Source organism: Balaenoptera borealis, assembly GCF_965194805.1.
Source record: "Balaenoptera borealis genome assembly, chromosome: 1".
NCBI classification, from domain to species: Eukaryota; Metazoa; Chordata; class Mammalia; order Artiodactyla; family Balaenopteridae; genus Balaenoptera; species Balaenoptera borealis.
Window position 1 is genome coordinate 80,724,655 of NC_138860.1, and position 18,284 is coordinate 80,742,938.

Consider the following 18,284-nt stretch of genomic DNA (forward strand, 5'->3'; position numbering starts at 1 on the left):
TTTTTGGCTGCATTGGGTCTTTGTTGCTGCGAGGGGGGGCTACTCTTCATTGTGGTGCACGGGCTTCTCATTGGGTGGCTTCTCGTTGCAGAGCACGGGCTCTAGGCGCGCAGGCTTCAGTAGTTGTGGCCCATGGGCTCTAGAGCACAGGCTTAGTTGCTCCGTGGCATGTGGGATCTTCCTGGACCAGGCCTCGAACCCATGTCCCCTGCATTCGCAGGTGGATTCTTAACCACTGTACCACCAGGGAAGTCCTGGGGATCCCTGTACTTTAATCCCCTCTTTCTCTGCCCCCTCTGTTCCCAGGCTTCATCCAACTGATGACAGATAAGCCCCATTGCAGATTACTATGGAAATAGCAATCAGCAAGTCCTGTTTTGCCTTGGGTATTAAGGCTCTTCAGAGTGGAGCATACGTATAACAAAACACATACTCTTCCAATAGTATTCTTTTCGTAGCATAATGTTTTCTAATGCCGAGACCCCCTTCTGCAGGTGAGAATGATAAAGGGCAAAGAGTGTGAGAAGTGTATCATGCCAAACACATTACTGATCTTAAATTTTCATGTAACAGTGATTCTCAGAAGGGTAAGGGGGGATGTATTTTGAAATTTCAGGTGATAGCACTGCCATTCTCTCTACCCTTAAGAACCACTGACTGAGGGAATTCCCTGGCAGTCCCGTTAACCACTGGACTCTGCACTCTCACTGTCGAGGTCGTGGGTTCAATCCCTGGTTGGGGAACTAAGATCCCACAAGTCACACGGTGTGGCCAAAAGAAAAAAAAAAAGAATCACTGATCAAGCCAAGGCTCTAAAGGAATCATTTGATTCCTAGTTTAACAGATGGTTACAGCTGACGATAGGAAAGATGAACAGCACTGTAATTATGAACTTACCCCAAGGCACATTAGCACAAGTCCAAGTTTAGAGACACAAATTCCCATGTATGCAATATGCCAAGTGCATTTATGAATATCCTACGCCTACAGTCTACGTATTATTCACAGTGCACTTTCATTTACCCTGTAATTAAGGGCAAGTCCACCAAACAGCCCATAACAGCATTTTATTGTTGTATTGATACTAGGTTTCAAGTTTGATCTTGCCACTTATTAAATTTGTGATGGTCAGTCAGTTTGTTTCTTGGAGCCCCGGTGGTTCTAGCATTAAAATTCTGGGGTTCTTCTCTAACCTTGAAGTTTAACTGATGGTTGCTGTCGTTAATAATAATAATGGCAACCATTTATTGAGTGCTTCTCTGTGTCAGGCACTGTGCTGAGTCCTTTAGGAGCATTGTCCCATTCTCTGTAAGGTAGGTGGTGGTATTCCCATTTAACAGGTGAGGAACCTGAGGCTGAGAAGAAGGAAGAAATCTTCCCCAGGCCAAATAGCTGGAGCTTGGTGGTGCTGGCACTCAGACCTGCCAAGTCTGCCTGTCTGAAGCCTCTGCTCTTAACCGCTGCCCTACTTGGCTGTTAACACATTCAGGCAGCACCTGATGAGGCTTGGAATCCTTCCACTCAAATGTTTATTAAGCACCTGCTATGTGCCAGGCATTGTGCTAGGCACAGAGAAATGGCACGTGCCCCCGAGTTGCTTACAGCAACCTGAAGAAGAGAAACCAGTAAACTAATTTCAATGCCCTGTGGCAAGTACTGTCCAGAGTCATTGAAGGATTTAAAGCAGGGGAGTGAGGTGGTCAGATCTGGGTTTTAGGAGGACGATGCTGGCAGCCAAACGGAAGCAGGATTGGAGAAGGGCCAGGAGCTGAGTTCTTCTGCTTGACTAATTTGATGAGCAGTGGTGGAGTCCTGAATTAATGAAGTGGGGAGATGCATATGATCATCACTGAGGAGGTAGAATCAGTAAGACTTAGAGATCAGGGCAAGAGGATTAAAGGTTGCCTTGATATTTCTGAATTACAGTGAATAGACAGCAGTGGTGCCATTCACCAAGACAGAGAATATGGTGGGCAGAAGAGCAGGTTTTTGAGGACGATGACTTGGGTATTGACTGGCTTGACTTTGAGCTGCCTGAAGATACCCAAATGGAGATGTCCAGCCAGCAGCTGGATGTACCAGACTGGAGTTTAGCAGAGTAAAAGAGATCTGGGGCTGAAAACTAAGGCTTAGAGACAAGAGTGTAGCAGTGGGATGGAAGCCTTGGATTGGAATGAAGCCTTTATATATAAAGGTATAAAGAGGAACAGAAGGTCAAAATCAGAGTCTCTGGAAGTACTCATCCTTATAAGCTGCTGGAAGAAGAGAGGTCTGAGAGAGGGCTATTGGGTAAGAGGACAACTAAGGAGACTCCCCAGGAGGGAGGAGATAGCATTAACAGCACGGAGAGCCAGTAAGCTGAGAGCAAAGAAAAGGGTCTATTTGGTAGTGATTTGGTGCCCTTCATCTCAGCAATGTGTGTGGTGGTGGTGGGGAGGGCAGCAGAAGCTCAGCTGAGGTGTGCTGGAGAATAAATTGGAGGTGAGGAAGGAGAGGAGTGGGTGTGGACTGCTCTTTCTTGGCTTTGAAGAGAAGCAGGTGAAGGTTGCTGTAGGAGTGAGAAGTCTTAGGATGCCAATGGACAAAGCCAGTAGAACATAAGGTGGCTCACGAGGGGGCAGGTGAAGTAAGCTACAGGGGATCCTGAAAGAGTAGGGGGAAGGGATGCCAAGCTTAGGCTTGGCCAGCAATAGGGATCCCTTGTCTTCTGGGACAGAAAGGAAAAAGGAACGGGTAGGGCAGATGGAGATGGTTTTGGATGACGGTGGAATAAAGTGATTAGCACCTGGTGACCTCGATTGCTCATTCAATCAGAGGCAGAGTGGTCTGCTGAGTATGAGGGGGAAGTCAGGGGACAGGAGCTTGGGAAGAATAAAGACAGTTTGCAGCAGCCACTGAGAAGACGGGAGAGCGAGCTGACCGAGAACACAAGGAAGGGCCTCTGAGCAACGGCAGAGTTCCTGACTGAGGTCAGAACCTGAATTTGCAGGAGCACTGCAAGCTGCAAGCCGCAAGCTGCTTGTCACAGTTTTTTCTAGCATCACTCGGCAGCCCAAAAAGAGAAGAGGAGAGTTTAAATGCTTGCGGCTGCATAGGCCGCAATGGGAGGACAGTGTGTGGTCCTGGAGGTGAGTGTCTGAACTGAGATGGAGATGAGATTGTTGGAGTCCGTGGAGTCAAGGACCTGAGAGGCTGACCTATTGAGTAAGTGCTGGAAGCCCCCAGGTGGCTGGCCGTAGGATTATATATCTATATATCTATATATCTGGATCTATATCTATAGATAGATAGATAGATAGATTTCTTTTTGATCGCGCTGCACGGCACGTGGGATCTTAGTTCCCTGACTAGGGATCGAACCCGTGCCCCCTACGGTGGAAGCGTGGAGTCCTAACCACAGGACCTCCAGGGAATTCCCCAGCAGCAGGATTAGAAACAGGAGGATGGGGAGCCTGAGCTAGATCCTTAGGGACCTGAGGTAGATAGATGCAGCAAACAAGGAGTTGAAGATGCAATAAACATATGGCGTGAGCCTCAAAGAGTTGGGTCAGGGATTTCTAAGAGGGCGGCTGAGGCATCATGGAGAAGCACGCAGAGTTCTGAGGCCTCCCAGGCAGCGGTCATGGCCTCCGCCAGGGCTTTATCACTCTCGTTTTCAGACCTGATGTTTGTCAGAGTACCTCTTTCATGCCCCTATCAAGGACAGTTAAATAAATGATTAAGCCAGGAACAAGAGTACTAATGAAAGACAGGTATTTCTTTCAGCCTTAGTAGTCATTGATTTTGGTGGATGTCATTCACTTTTCATTCACTTGTTCAAGAAATATTTACTGAGTACAAACCATGTGCCAGGTACTGTTGTAGGCTAGCAAAGTCTGCACGAACTTCCCTTGTAGTGGGGTGATGAGTGACATGAGGAAAAGTAAGGGGATAAGGCAGATACGTGTACATAAGATTTTAGATGGGCTGTTTAGAGAAGACCTCTCTGAGGAAGTGACATTTGAGCAGACCTGAAAAAAGTGAAGGAGCAAGTCATGTAAATATCTAGGGGAAGAACTTTCCAGAGGAAGAGGTAGGTGCAAAGGCAGGAGGAATGTTTGGTGTATTTAGGGAGCAGCAAGGAGGCCAGCATGGCTGGAACAGGGGAAGCCAAGGGGAAGGGGGAAGGAGTTGGGGTTAGTGAACAGGGGGAGATACAGGCAGATAATATAGAGCCTTGTAGGCCATCGTAAGGAGTTGGGCTTAATAGCTGCACAAAATGGGGAACCAGTGCAGGGTTTTGAGCAGACTGGTGTGAACTGACTCAGGATTTAAAGGACTCCCCCTGACTGCTGTGAAGGGAGGAGAGTGGGAACAGAGAACCAAAGAGGAGACTCTTGCTGTAATCTAGGCAGGAGATGATAGGAGTTGAGGCAGTGGATGTGGTAAGTGGCCTCATTTGAGACTAACTTTACATACACATGGACGATATTTGGTGTGGTTGATGTTGAACAAATGTTTAAGCCAAGACCGACATCTTTGGCTTTTCAACTCTCACCCAAGCTCCGGTATACACTAGCCCACCAAAGAGAGCTCAGGAAGTACATGCACCCTCAGAAGCTGGGGGCCCAAGGATGGTCAGGGGTGGAGATTTGCTGCAGACGCTGGGCAGACAGGGTTGCACTATCTCTTTCGGACAGTGACTAAATGGGTAAGTGACATCTAGTGGCACTGCTAGGGGAGGGGTCCTGGTGAGTCCCTTCCACCCCAGCCCCTGGCCCGTGGGAACTGCTGCACAGGTTTTTGCTCCACTCTCCCCTCTGCCCTCCCACCGCTGAACTGTGCTGACTTGCTGGTTTTGTTTGTTTCTTTCTTTAATATGTAAGGCTTCTAGCCTTATTTAGGGATACCATCAACTCTGTGCTTTCTTTGAAAGAGTGTATATAATGCATAGGATTTTGAGAGAGATGGGGGTGGTGGGAAGAGGCAGAGAGAGAAGGTATTTTTAAGAATTTGCCATGGAAAGACAAGTACATCTTAATCTTCCTCCAGGCTCAACTGAATTCCACTCTGAAGTGTTTAAGAGCAAAGCTTTGGAATCAAACAGACCCAAGACAGTACATGGAAAGTTGTTGCACAGTGGTGGGTTCAGAGTCAGAGCCACTCCTTTCCCAGACCTGGGCACTGAGGATTGGGCCCTGTGCCTGTGACCCTGACCCCCTGTCCCAGTGCAGCACCAGGAACCTAAATTGTCTGGCATCCCTAGACCAGAGGCAGCTTCCCCAAGGGGCAGGTTCTACACTCCCTTCTACCTTGTGGAATCCTGCTCGGTTGCTTCTTGGAAAGATTCCATGAGAGGGATCCAAACCATAACCAAAGGAGGAAGAAGGCAGACTGCCCCTGCCCTGGGAGCTGGGGAGGGAGATGGAGCCCACACCCAGGACCAACAGGGAGGCAGAGGCAGATAATCCAGCCTGACAGCTGGAGACCTAAGGCTGGGGCTTGGATGCCGGGCTGAGCTGGCAGAGTGGGTAGGTCTGGGAAGCTTTCCTGAAAGGTGGGAGGGTGGATCTGGGGTCAGATCAAAGGGGCCCCAGGCTGGGGAAAGGGCAGAGTGTTCTGTTGCCTTTCTGCTAGGTTAGAACCCACCCCCATGCCCACTCTCCACTCCAAGGCAGGAACTGCCTCCTCCCAGCTTTGGAATCAATTCCCTGGGGCTCCTAGGAACCTAGCACCAGCGGGTCAGGGAGCTCATCAGAGGAGACTTGGCCCAACAAGACCACACTGCCCGCAAGCAGGGAGAAAGGCACACCCTGTGTGTCTTTGACTCAGGATGGCTCCCTCTCTAGGCCAGTTACTGCAAGCTCAGTGGGAAGACTAACCAAAAATCCAGGTCATCTGGGAACCTGGAAATGTGTGGCTGACAGTCCTAGAGAGCTGGGATTTAGGAGGCGTGAGACCGTGGCGAGAGGTTGGCAGCTGTGAAATCCAGGAGCTGCTGGCTCCTTTGATCCCCCAGGGACGTGTCCCTGAGGATCCCAAGTGCCAAAGCTCCCGCTTGGATGTTTTTCCCAGGTTGGTGGAGAAGACGCAGTCCGGGGCGGGGCGGGGGAGGTGGGGGCTTTGTCACAACAGTGTGTGTCCTCAGCCTGGCGAGCTGAAATTCACAGGCACTAGTCCAGTGCCCTCTGGGAATCTGGGCAGGCTGGGGGGCCCTGGTGGATGGGATGGGGTAAGGAGTACTGGGTTGGGGGAGGCAGGGAGACTGTACAGTCTCTCTTTGACAGCTAACATTTTCCAGAGCTGGAGCCTACAGGGGAAAGGAAATCAGAGCTTCCCACCTCACACATCTTTTTCCCATTTTGTTCATGCTGCCCAGGGAAAGCCATTAGGGCTAGGTCAGTCTGGGGCCTCCCCCACCCTCCCATGTCTCCAGCCCTGCTCTAAGGAGGGGTGGGATGGCAGGGTCACTGGAAGGACAAGGTCCTAGCCTGGCAAAGGGGCCAGACTCTGAACTCTTGTATCCCTTCTTAATTCCCTGCCTGCTCAAGATGGGAGGATGGGGGCAGGGACCAGGAATCTGGGCTCCTGGGGCCCTCCCTTACTCTGCTCAAATCCCCCTGCACCTCTGATTCTGTCTACAGGGAGTCTGGCCCACTGGCCTGGGCCTAGTCTGCAGCAAGAAGGGCCCTGGTGTTGGGGAAGCTGGCACTTATTACCCGACTCTTGTAGCTTCAGCCTCCTTCCTGGAGCCGTTAGCACAGCTGGTTTCCGTAGGCCCCTAGGAGCCAGGCTGGGGGCCAAGCTACTAGGTCTTTTTTTTTTTTTTTTTTAATTTATTTATTTATTTTTGGCTGCATTGGGTCTTCGTTGCTGTGCGCCGGCTTTCTCTAGTTGCAACGAGCGGGGGCTACTCTTCGTTGCGGTGCACAGGCTTCTCATTGTGGTGGCTTCTCTTGTTGCGGAGCACGGGCTCTAGGCGCGTGGGCTCAGGAGTTGTGGTGCACAGGCTTAGTTGCTCCACAGCATGTGGGATCTTCCCGGACCAGGGCTCGAACCCGTGTCCCCTGCATTGGCAGGCGGATTCTTAACCACTGCGCCACCAGGGGAGTCCCAAGCTACTAGGTCTCATCTGGAGACAGTAGCTGCATTTGGGGGCTAGAGACAGGAGGGAAATGGGAGAGCTAAGGAGCTTTGAAGAGGTGTTCTCCCCAAGCTGGCCGACGTTCCTGAGTCTGACCCATCAGCCCCCCTTACCCTGCCCCCCCGCCCCAGGGACAGTGAGTCCAACACCCTCTTTCTGTCTCCGTCCAGAACCTCAAAGCCCAGACCTGGGGCCCCCTCAGTTTCTTCTCGCCCTTCTCGCCTCCCTCCTGGCTCTTTCCTCTTCAATCCCAGAGTCTGATTACCTGGCCCAGTGCCCACCTTCTGCAGTTCAGGCCAGAGGAGGAATATAGCACCCATCCAGTCTGCAGCCTTGCCGATTTCTTTCTTCCTCTAGAAACTCCAGATCATCTCAATGGAGAGAAGGGCTCTTTAGACCCCTGGCTCTTCTTCCATTTGCCATCCTCAGAGAGTGGGAGAGGAGGCATCTGGGAGATGGCTCGGGCTCCCCAGAACCAGTCTTGGGCTAGACTGCAGGCTGTTCATCTTTTCCAGGGTTAGCCACTGTCCCCAGGTGCCATGCAAACCCAGGTGTCCAGGCTGCCAAACCTGTCATAGCTACAACCTTCTCCCTCCTGCCTTGGGCTGCCAGGGGTTAAGGGGCCAGTGCAGGGCAGGGAGTGGAAATGGCAGAGGGGTCTGGCCCTAGTCACTGCATCATAAAAGCTAAGAGGAGTTTAACTGCAGGTCACAGTGCTGACTGACTTCTTCATCCAGCAGTGCTGCCCTGGGGGGATTCCTTCAGAAGGTGGGGAGGGGCCACAGCTGGCCAGAGTCAGGTCCAGGCCCATCCAGCTTCAGATGTTGACAACTGCTACCAACAGTCCCGGCCACACTGAATCCCCACCTCAGCCTGGAGGTTCTCTGAGAAGCATGGAGGCTCCAGAGGAAGGGGAGTCGGGTTTGGTGCCTTTCACTGCAGTAGGAGAGAAAACTGAGCAGGGCCCTACGTGGAGAAAGGGATGACCTCCCATGCCAGACTGGCAAGAAGCAAAGTCTAGGTGGTGGAGCCACGGTAGAGGGACAGAGGAACAAAGAGCCCAGGGTCAAGGAATAGAATCAGTGCAGTGGTGGCCAGGCCTTGTGCAGGGGGTCTCCAGGCTCTTCAGTGACTGCCCACACCTCTGCGCCTGCCCCCTGAAAAGACGAGCAGAGCCAGGGGCCTCTCTCAGACGAAAGAGATTCAATCCGGACACGTCTTCAGCCAGTGCATCCCCACCTCCTCCTTCTCCCCTCCCTTGCTCAGCCTGCCCGGCTCAGTGTGCCCGGCCCAGCCCTGAGGAAAGCGTTGGCAGACGGAGCTGGGAACCAGGTAGCAGAGCCAAAAACAACAGAGGAGCCGCCTGGTTGCCTGGGTGCGGTGCAGATCCTCCCCTGGTCTAACTGTCATCCCTCCTGTCACAGTCAGTCCCCTCCTTACACCCTGTGGGTCTGACCCTACTGGGACATACCTACCTCCCTCTTTGCAGGGCCCCGGGGCTGGCCCCGGAGGCCACTTGCCATCCCCTGCCTTTGAGTCCAGCTGCCCCTTCCCCCTGGTCGCTCAGATTCTCTGCTTCATGCCTTCCTTAGTTCCCAGGGTCTCTCCCGTGTGCCCAAATGTTCCTGGGAAATGAGTTGCCTCCTTTCTAGATCTCTGTCTCCCAGCTTGCACTTTAGCTTGCTGGAAGCTCTTTTTTGGTCTAACTGCCATCCATCCTGTTGCAATGGCAATTTCATTTGGGGAGAATCAGAGCCGGCCTTACCAGATTTGAAAAGGGCTGGTCCCTAAACCCAGGGAGACACACGAATGGAACACCCCCTTCGGTACCGAGGATCAGAGCAGACTAGGAGGCAGGATGCCTAAGTCTACGTTTGGTGCTGAGTGGAATCCTGAGGGCTCAGGGAGGCCAGGAGACACAGCTGTCCTGCCCCAGGCACTCCCAACTCCTCTCTTCTACTTTCCGACTTCCCCACCCTCTACAGAAGTCCTGCTTTATTTGCTGCCCCTACCCTGAGTGGCAGAGACCCAGGTGTCCAGCCCCACCTGGGTTTAATTTCTACGTGACTCCCAGCCAACAAACTCTGTGATCCAGCAGATGCAATAACACTGGTCAGGGTGAGGCCCTTCTACAAGTGCTGGCTTTGGCCAGAGAATCTCCTTGGTCCCGGTTGGGGGTGAGGGTGAGGGGTTCATGACACTCCCACTCTTCCCATCACTCCTCCCCCACTCAGCTTCAAGGGAATGGAGAGGAGTGGGGGAGCATCTACATCTACTCACACCCACACTCTTGCAACCATTCAGAGCCCACCCATCTCCATTCCTTCTGCAAAACCAGCCACTTTCCTCATAGCCACACCGCAACGGGAACAAAGCCCCAGAGTGTTTCTTTCCTAACTCTCTCAAGCTGGTTTGTTTCCTCCCCACCCCACCCCCATCCTGCCTCTGCTCCCCCAGCTTTTCTCACCAATTAGGCACCCTCCCCCACCTGAGTCTCCAAATTCCTAGGGGAACCCCAAGAGGAGTATGACCAAGGCTCCTAGAAAGGGGAACGCGTTGCCCCAGGAGATCTGCAGCAGATTTGGTCATAATTAAAAGGCCAGCGACACTAGGAAATTCCTTCTCCTTATGGATCCCAGCGGGAAATTAAAGCCAGTTGTGACTGAATGACTGATGCTGGCTAAACTCCTCCCCATCGCCTGGTTTCAGGGCCCTAGCCCCTGCCCCTTGCCCCTAGGCTCCCCCAGCCTCCTCTGTTAGCCCCCTTTCCCGGCACCCCCAGCGCTCTCATCCCACTGCCCCCAACCCCAGTCCCCCAACCCCCTTCCCCTGAATCTCCCCTAAGCATCCCTTACACATGAGCCTCCAGGCTTCTGTGGGGTAACAGGGCTGCTGCAGGCTGAGACATCCAGCCTAGCTGCGCAGCACCATGCTCTGGACCCTCTGCCCACCTCCCTCAGCCAGGGTTGGGGTGCGGGGGCTGAAGCTCAGGCCCAGAGCTGCCAAACCACACGCACATCTGGAAAAAATTCCCCTCCCAGCCCAACTTTCCTTTGTCTTACTTCTGTCTTTTTGGAAATTCTGGCTGCCTGGCCAGTGGGGGGAGTGAGGAAATGAAGGGAGGGGAGTGGGCCCAGGCCTCCTTCCTCCACCCCAGGGAGCCCCCACCTCCAGCCTCTCCAGTTTCCTCAGCCAGACCACATCCCTCCTCTGTGCTCCTGCAGGTCTAGGCTCCCTCATTCTGGGGACCATCTGTTGAGCGAGGTTTCTACATCCTTGGTCACAAGGCTTGTGGGGGAGAGGGCCAACACTGGCCCTTCTCTTTTGCAGCAGGAGGGATGCATATTGAGGAGGAGACTGGACTATTCTGGCTGGGGTCCCAAGAGGGCTGGAGTGGAGATGGACATGGGACCTGGGTGGAAGAGGTAGGGGGCAGTGAGGGGGAAGGAGAGGCAGCAGGAATCTGCTTTCTGCCATGTTCCCTCCCCCAGCCTCTCCTCATCCCTTTGGCTGGGAGCCTGATTTCACTGTCAGAACCTAATCCCCCTCCCTTTACCTACAGCGTTGCTGGAGCCGGGTGGATGGGGGAGGAGCACAGGCAGTGCCTTAACCCCAGGCCCTGAGCACCCCCCAGGGACCACCCCCTTCCCTCCACCACCTCTGCTTTTGTCTGTCCATCCTCCGAGAGCCCTTCGACCTGCTGCCCCCTCGCTCCCAGAAGACCAGGCCACCCACACCCCCAAATAAACTCTCCCACACCAAACCTGGAACCCTAAAACCAGGCTGGAGCATTCAGCTCCCTTCTTCAGAATTGACATTTTATTGGTTATTGCAGGGTGGGACCCTGTCAAGAAGTCCTTTCTACAGTCTAATCTCCATCCCTCCTGCTCCAGAGTCACCCTAGTTGCATTATTCTTTTCCTACACACCCATAATTTAGAGATTTTCCTCTTTACAGCACAGAGGCTCGACCTCCAGTGTGTCTTTGGTAAATCCTCCAGCCCCTCTCCCTTGGCTCTCCTCCTCCGGGCTCTTCCCCAACTAAGGCCCCTACCTCCCTAGACCGTTCCGGGGCTCTAAGGGAAAGGGCTTAGAGTCTCGGAGAGCCTGTTCTCTGCTCCACCCATGGCCACGCTGGCAGGGAGGGGCCAGGGCAGGAACCCAGGGCTGGGACCAGATGTGGGCATTTTCTTCCCCGCCTCGGAAGAAGCTGGGAGGACAGCTCCGGCAGGGTGGCGGGGGTGCGGTGCGGTACGGGCATCGGGGCCACGTGCACGGATTCGCCGAGGGCAGCTGGGCCGCAGTGTCCCTCAGCGCTGGACAGGCCCCCGGGTTCCGCCCGCTCGGGGTACCGCATCCTCTGCGGTCGGCGGTCTCGGGTCTCCCGGCCTGTCTCCGAGGTTCCCTGCCTGACTTCCATTTCTGTTTCTCTGTCTCCCCCCGGGGTCTCGCTCACTCCCACTTGGGTCTCCGCGGGGAGTCGTTCCCTACCCCCTCCTTTGATCTCCCACTTCAAAGCCGCTTGCGGAGGGGCGGCCTCTCCTTCCGCCCGTTTTACGGCTCAGAATGGTGACACCTGAGACCCCGCTCCGCCCCTTCCCCGGGGCACCCAGACTCCCCCCAACCTAGATGGCAGCGCGGCGCGCCGAGGGTTCCGCGCCTCAGTCCCCGCCTCCCCTCCCTGCCGCCTACTGCGATTCCCTCGGGGGTCTGGGGAGCCGAGTGACAGAGAAAGCACCGTAATAAAGAGCTCGTGTCAAGTGATTGGCTGTGACCTCTGCCCTCCCCAGCCTGGCGCTCCAGGCTCTTGTTTAACCCTTCGATGGCCGCCCAACGCTTTAAGAAGAATGAGTCTCCCTGCGCCAACTTCCAGCGTCCGCAGGCGCTACTGGAGCCGGATACCGGGTGGGGAGTCGAGGGTGGTGGGTAGCGGGTGAAGCCCCCTCCCAGCCTCTTCGAGTTGTTCCAGCAGGGGGCGCCGCTGCCTCACTTAGGTGCCTGGCCCCTGAACCCCAGGGGTCCCCAGCCGAACTCTTGAGTTCGGAGCGGTCACACTGGACCCAGCTCAAGCTTCAGTGGAGCCGGAGCTCGGCCGCCCACTCTCTTCCCCAGCTCTGGCTTGCAAGCAGGGGTTCACCCGCCGGTGGTGTCGCCGGGTGTCCGGCGCCAAGGAGTCGAGCGCACCGTGTCAGGTTGGGCAGGGATGGGGAACAGGCGAGATGCGACCCTGTGCCTCGGACTGCAGGACATGAGAGCCCAGCATCTGTGCCCCGGGCCTAGCCCCCTCTCCTCTTGGTTGAGAGCCCAGTCCGAGGGCTAGCCCTCCGTCCGCCTCCTCATCCACCCACTGGCGCGGGAGCCAGCAATCTCGGGCCCTCTTAGCGAATTCTGGACCCGCCCACTGGGCTAGATCCAGAGGACGGGGTGGGAGTGGGGGTGGGGTGGTAATGCAGGGCCGGGGCTCAAGGCCCCCCAGGTGGGGTGGAGGGGGGGGAGCGGGAGGCGGGGCCACCTCATTCTTGGGCAAGGGCGGGTCCACGAAGGGTATAAAAGCTGCCCGCGCGAGAGCCCAGGCCGGCTTTAGGGTTGTCCTCGGACGAGTCCTGGTTCCTGAGTCTCACCATCCGGCGAAGGCGGCGGAGACATCTCTTTCGACTAAAGGACTCAGCGTCCAGTGCTCCAGCCGAAGGATCTAAGGGGACCGCCACTAGCACCGCCACCATGCCCAACTTCTCTGGCAACTGGAAGATCATCCGATCGGAGAACTTCGAGGATTTGCTCAAAGTTCTGGGTAAGGAGATTTTTGAGCGCCCGGGAGATGAGAGGGGGCTCCGAGGCCTCGGAGGTGGGTACGAGAAAGAAAGGGAAGTTGGAATCAGGGCGTGGGAAGCTGGGCGCCTGCATTCCCAAGAATAGGGGTCAGACGCCTGGGTCCCGGGGCGCTGGGTCCGAACACCTAAATCCTTCTTCCTCTGGCGGGGCGCCCACAGACGCCAACTCCTGCGGCGACTCAGCCTCTGAATCAAGTAGAAACCAGAAGCATGAGGTCGGTATTCCCTGGGGCGAGGCAGTGGGGTTCTCCGCAGTTCGGAATCTGCAAACCCTGCATCCAGGCTGGGAGCCTGGGTCCCTACCCAGCCGAGCCTCCCACCCCCACCCCAGGCATTCTTGCCTCCTTCCCCTTGCCCCCCGCAGGTAACCCAATCCCCGGGCAGATTCCATATCTCTCTGCGCGGGGCTCCACCCACCAGGTGATCCGTCACCGCAGGGCCCCCAGATCCCCCTTTCTTCCCCTTTCAGAACTTCTCCGCTCTGCTCCCCCCACCCTCCATCTGTGAGACAAATATTTTCCTACAGCGAGCAACTCCAGAATCCTAAGCTCGCTCTGGATAATTATCACTTTCTTAGATTTCAACAAATGGCTTCGTGTGAAACCCCAGCCATCCCCTCCCTTTCAGAAAATCCGAATTCTCTTCTCCCTGCCTCCCTGGAGACGGGCTGCAGCCCAGCTAGGTCTGTTGGTTAAAGGTGGAGGAAGTTGAATCTACCCAGACTGCCCTTCCCAACTTCTGTGTGCCCTCTGGTATCTGGGGAGGCGGGGGAAAGCCTGGGCCAACTGGGGAGAGGGCTCTGCAAAGAGATGGAGGTTAGTCAAGGACCCAGCCACTGGGAAGCCACCTGGAAACCCGGGAGCCATCAATTTCTGAACTGAACAGAGAGACCCCAGCTGGAATGAGCAGAGGGCACCCTGTGTGGGGCAGGGTGCTGTAGAAATGAGTCAGGAACTAGGAAGGGTCTGGACTGCAGTGAGGAAAGCAGGGATTTCCATCCTTCCTTACCGTTAGTTCTTCTTGCAGTCTGACCACAGTATTTCTTGTAATCATGTCAGCCTTTCTTGCCCTACCCTTGTTGAAATTAAAGATCCAGGGACTTCCCTGGTGGTCCAATGGGGACTCCGCACTCCCAGTGCAGGGGGCCTGGGTTTGATCTCTGGTCGGAGAACTAGATCCCGCATGCATGCCTCATGCTGCAACCAAGATCCCGCGTGCCACCAAGATCCTGCCAAAGGATAAAAATTTTCCCTTCAGAAAGCCTAGATGCCATTCCCTCCCCCAACTTCTCTGGATTCTGGCCCCTCTCCCCAGTGGAGGAGGCAGTGGCCTGGCACACCCCCAGGCCCCAGCTGGAGGATAAGATCCCAAACCCAACCTTGTTGTCTGTCTGTCTTCAGTCTGTTTGTCCTCCCTGCGGGGTCTCTCAGAGCCACGTGCCCTCCTCAGGGCTTGCTTGGGGGCAGATTGAAAATAGACCCGTTAGACAAACACAGTCCTGAATCAGCCAAGGTTGGCTGAGCCTGGCCCCAGCACCACAGGTACCAGAAGCTAGCTGGAGGGGTGTCTCCTCTGGACCTAGCCTTGCTTCCGCAGGAAACTCAGTCCCTTCTCACCCCTCTTTGTCCTATGCAAGAGTCTCTCTCCTGGGGAGGGATGCTCAGGTGTTTCGGGGATACCCGTCCCATCCAGTGTGATGGTCATGACACATAGCTAGCAGCTCCTGTTCCCGTAACAGGAAAGATGGATAACAGGATGGACTTCCCGGGTAGCACCAGAGAGTGAAGTAGTCTTTTTGTCCAAGGAGGTGGAGTGGGATATGTCTCTTTTACCAAGTCAATTGGTCCTGGGAACCTCAGTCATTTCTCCCTGGACCCAAGAGATCGGCAGCCAAGAAGTGGGCTCCTGGGGCTCCTGAGGGACAGGGCTTCCTCCCACTCCCTTCTGTCTGGAATAGAGTGGGTCTGCTCTGGTGCCGAGGGGAAAGGGGATTTGTTTCTCTAGGGACCCAGGTCTGGAGGAGGGCCGGGGGTCTGGACCACATTGGGAGATAGGGAATCCCACTTGCCTGGCCCAGCCCAGCTTGGCCCCTCATCCCACCCATTGCTTCCCTGAAGCGTTCTGCTCCAGTTCAGGTCAGGAGGCCAGGCCAGGTGAAGCGGTGTAGAGCTTGGACCTGGGCCCTGACTAGAGGTGCCTCCCTGCTTGCTTGACTTCCTGTCAGAGGGCTGCTCTCTCCAGCTCCTCTACCCCTTTTAAATAACTAGGGAATAGAGAGAAGGGGTCCAATCTGGGAAAAGCTAGGGGGACAGCACAGGGACTCTGAATCCACAGAGGCTGAATGAGAAGACCTGACCCCTGAAGTGGGGTGGTTGTTCCTGGAGTCGGGCCCACATCAGGGGAGGGGAGGGGAGTGTCCCTTTCTGTTCCAGGAGGGCAGGTGGGCAGGAGTCCGATGCAGGGAACTTTGTCTGAGCCCCAACTCTGGCTTTTTCTTTGCCTTCCTTTTATCAGTGAAAATAACAACAACAATAAGAGTAGCTATTGTTTCCTGAAAACATAAAGATGTGCCTGGCACTGTGTGTGCTAGGGCCTAAACACACATCATCCCATGTGATAGGCTCTTGAAGAAGTTACTGTCTCCATTTTACAGTTGTGGAATCTAAGGCTCAGAGAGGTTAAGCCATTTGCCCAGGGTCACCCAGCCTGCAAGGGAGGGTGAGCCAGGTGGAAATCATAGCCTAATGGATCTTATTTCACAGCCTGTGGTGTCCCCAGGCTGCTGACCATTCTGTAGGGGGAAACAGCTGTCCCACCTCTTCCCCTGCTGAGAATCCCTGCTCCTTCTCATCCTGGGGAGGGACAGAGACTCAGCAAATAAAGGCCACAAGACAGGGGAGGTGAGTGGGCAGAGAGGGAAGTGGCCCCTGCTCCAGGACGTGAGTAGTGAAGCCTGGCTGGGGAAGGCCTGCCCTGCACTTGGGCGGGGGTGCAGACGCAGTGACTCTGATGAGCCCACCCCAGCAGATGGTCTCCAGCAGGGTGGACAAAGGACCAAAAGTGAGGTGAATTGAGCCAAGGTGAGCTGTAGCAGGATGAGAGGAATAGGGGGAAGCTGCCCCCAAGAATCGAGTGAAGAGCTGAGACTTGGGGATCCCGATCCAGGGCTGCTGACTCATCCAGGTGGGGCCGTAGCTAGAAGCAGAACTCCCAAGGGCAGGGCACTGCCTCTCTGTCACTCCTCCCTGAACCCACCAGCCATCAGGGCTGTACCACCTGCCCTCCCTCCAAGGTACTTTCTTGGACACCCAGGCACCCAGCCCCTCTTCCCAGCTGCTCAAAGTTTAGCCTGCTCCTGCTGTTCCTGGGGAGAGTGTGAGACAGGTGCCTGGAGTGCCCATAAAAGTCGAGCCCCTCCTCTCCCTCCAGGGGTAAACGTGATGCTGAGGAAGATCGCCGTGGCTGCAGCATCCAAGCCAGCAGTGGAGATCAAACAGGAGGGAGACACTTTCTACATCAAAACCTCTACCACCGTGCGTACCACGGAGATCAACTTCAATATCGGAGAAGAGTTTGAGGAGCAGACTGTGGACGGGAGACCCTGTAAGGTGCGTGCCGGGACGGGGTCCCTCAGGGTCATGGCATCTATTGCCCTGCCTCTCAACATGACATTTTCCAGTCTTTTCCTAGAGTCTTTCCTCCAGTTCCAATGGAGAAAGTACCTAGATAGTGGTGGTGGGTAGAAACGGGGTGCATCCCCTATACCTCTCACAGCATTGTCCCTGCTGTGGGCCCACCTCACTTGACCACCCTCTCATGCAGAGCCTGGTAAAATGGGAGAGTGAGAACAAAATGGTCTGCGAGCAGAGGCTTTTGAAGGGAGAGGGTCCCAAGACCTCGTGGACCAGAGAACTAACCAATGATGGAGAGCTGATCCTGGTAAGGCCTGCGTCCTCTCAGCTCAGAGCAAGCCCAGTGCTACCTTCAGAGATTTTCCAGGACATTCCAGGGTGCAGGAGATTTAAGAACAACTGTGGCTGGTCTCCCCGTCTCCTATGAGGCTGCTGGGGCAGGACTAGGCTGTCCCTGTCCCATACAGGGTCCTTGTGCAAACGTAAAAGTGTGTCCCTTCCGTGTGGAGCAAAGGACATGCGCTGAGAGGTCCCAACAGTTCTCCGCGGGGATCTTCCTGGCTTGGGGAGAAAGACTTAGGATGGACCCCTGGGGCTGTATTGTCCTCCATCCCATGATGCCCAGGCATTTTGTGACCAGCTCTTACCTGTCAGTCCTGAGCCAAGAAGTAGGTTTGGACCTGGAGGTCAAGCAGAGTACCTCCACTCAACCCTCCTGCTCCCAAGCACAGGACCCAGGGGTCTCCCGGGCTAACAATGACTTCTCCCCTTTCAGACCATGACGGCGGACGACATCGTGTGCACCAGGGTCTATGTCCGAGAGTGAGTGGCTGTGGCCCAAGAGCCGCCAGAGCCCGCCACCAGCCCATGCTCCCTGCTTCACTGCCCCATGGGCTGCCCCTCCCCCATTCCTTCCTTCTAGGCTAGCTCTCCCCTCACCCCAGTCACTTCTGGGGGTGCTAGGATGCCTCCTGCAGGGGCTCTGCTTTTTTTGGCCCCTCCTCTCCTCCCATACACCAACAGAGTGGGATGGATGGCAGGACCCCAGATCACCCATTCCGGAATCACTCCCCCCATCCCAAGTGAGCAGTCCCAGCCCCAAGCCAGCCCAGAGCACCGGCTCTCTCTTTTTCTGCAAGGGGACCCGAGGGCCCGACTGGGAAGACCGGCCCTCTGTCTTCCACTCTTTGTCCCTGTAGCCCATACAGTGTAGAATATTTATTGGTTAATTTTATTAAAATGTTTTAGAAAATAAAACCTGTCTCTGGCTCACTGGGAAGGGGTTGGGTAAGTCACCTGAGTTCAACTTCGCCTCTGAATTGCAGTGTGAGAGAGTCGATGTTTCAGCAGCACCGGTGCGACTCACACACCTGGGAGGGAACCACCTTCCCTTCACCTTTCTCATCACCACCCCCTCATTTGCTGCTGAATCCATGAGCATGACCTTCACTTCCCCTCCTCCAGCCTCCTTTGTCTCCTGCTCTGGCTTCCAAGGCCACCAGGGCACCCCTGACTCTGAGCAGGCGCTGGGGAACTGATTCCCACCTTCTCCCATGATGGTGACACAGCTTCCTCCTCCTCCAGTTGTTCCTTCTCTCTCCTCCAGTCCCAATCTGTGGACGACCCCGGGCCTGGCCTTGGCTTCCCACCTGGTTCCAGATGAGCTCGTCACCACCCACAGGCTGGCTTTGCTCTTGCC

The 18,284-nt window shown here is 55.2% G+C and overlaps 1 protein-coding gene across 2 annotated transcripts; it reads left to right on the forward strand.

Annotated features, from left to right (window-relative positions):
• Window positions 1-12,659: 12,659 nt before the first annotated feature.
• Window positions 12,660-17,842, forward strand: CRABP2 (cellular retinoic acid binding protein 2). 2 transcript variants are annotated; one of them, XM_082342017.1, is made up of 4 exons: window positions 12,673-12,913; window positions 16,383-16,561; window positions 16,776-16,892; window positions 17,361-17,842. In XM_082342017.1, the coding sequence occupies exons 1-4, from the start codon at window positions 12,844-12,846 to the stop codon at window positions 17,409-17,411; spliced, it is 417 nt and encodes a 138-aa protein (XP_082198143.1). In that variant the 5' UTR covers window positions 12,673-12,843; the 3' UTR covers window positions 17,412-17,842. The 2 variants fall into 2 exon arrangements, with proteins under 2 accessions (XP_082198144.1, XP_082198143.1); XM_082342018.1 differs by lacking the exon at window positions 16,776-16,892 and having other exon boundaries at window positions 12,660-12,913.
• Window positions 17,843-18,284: the final 442 nt, after the last annotated feature.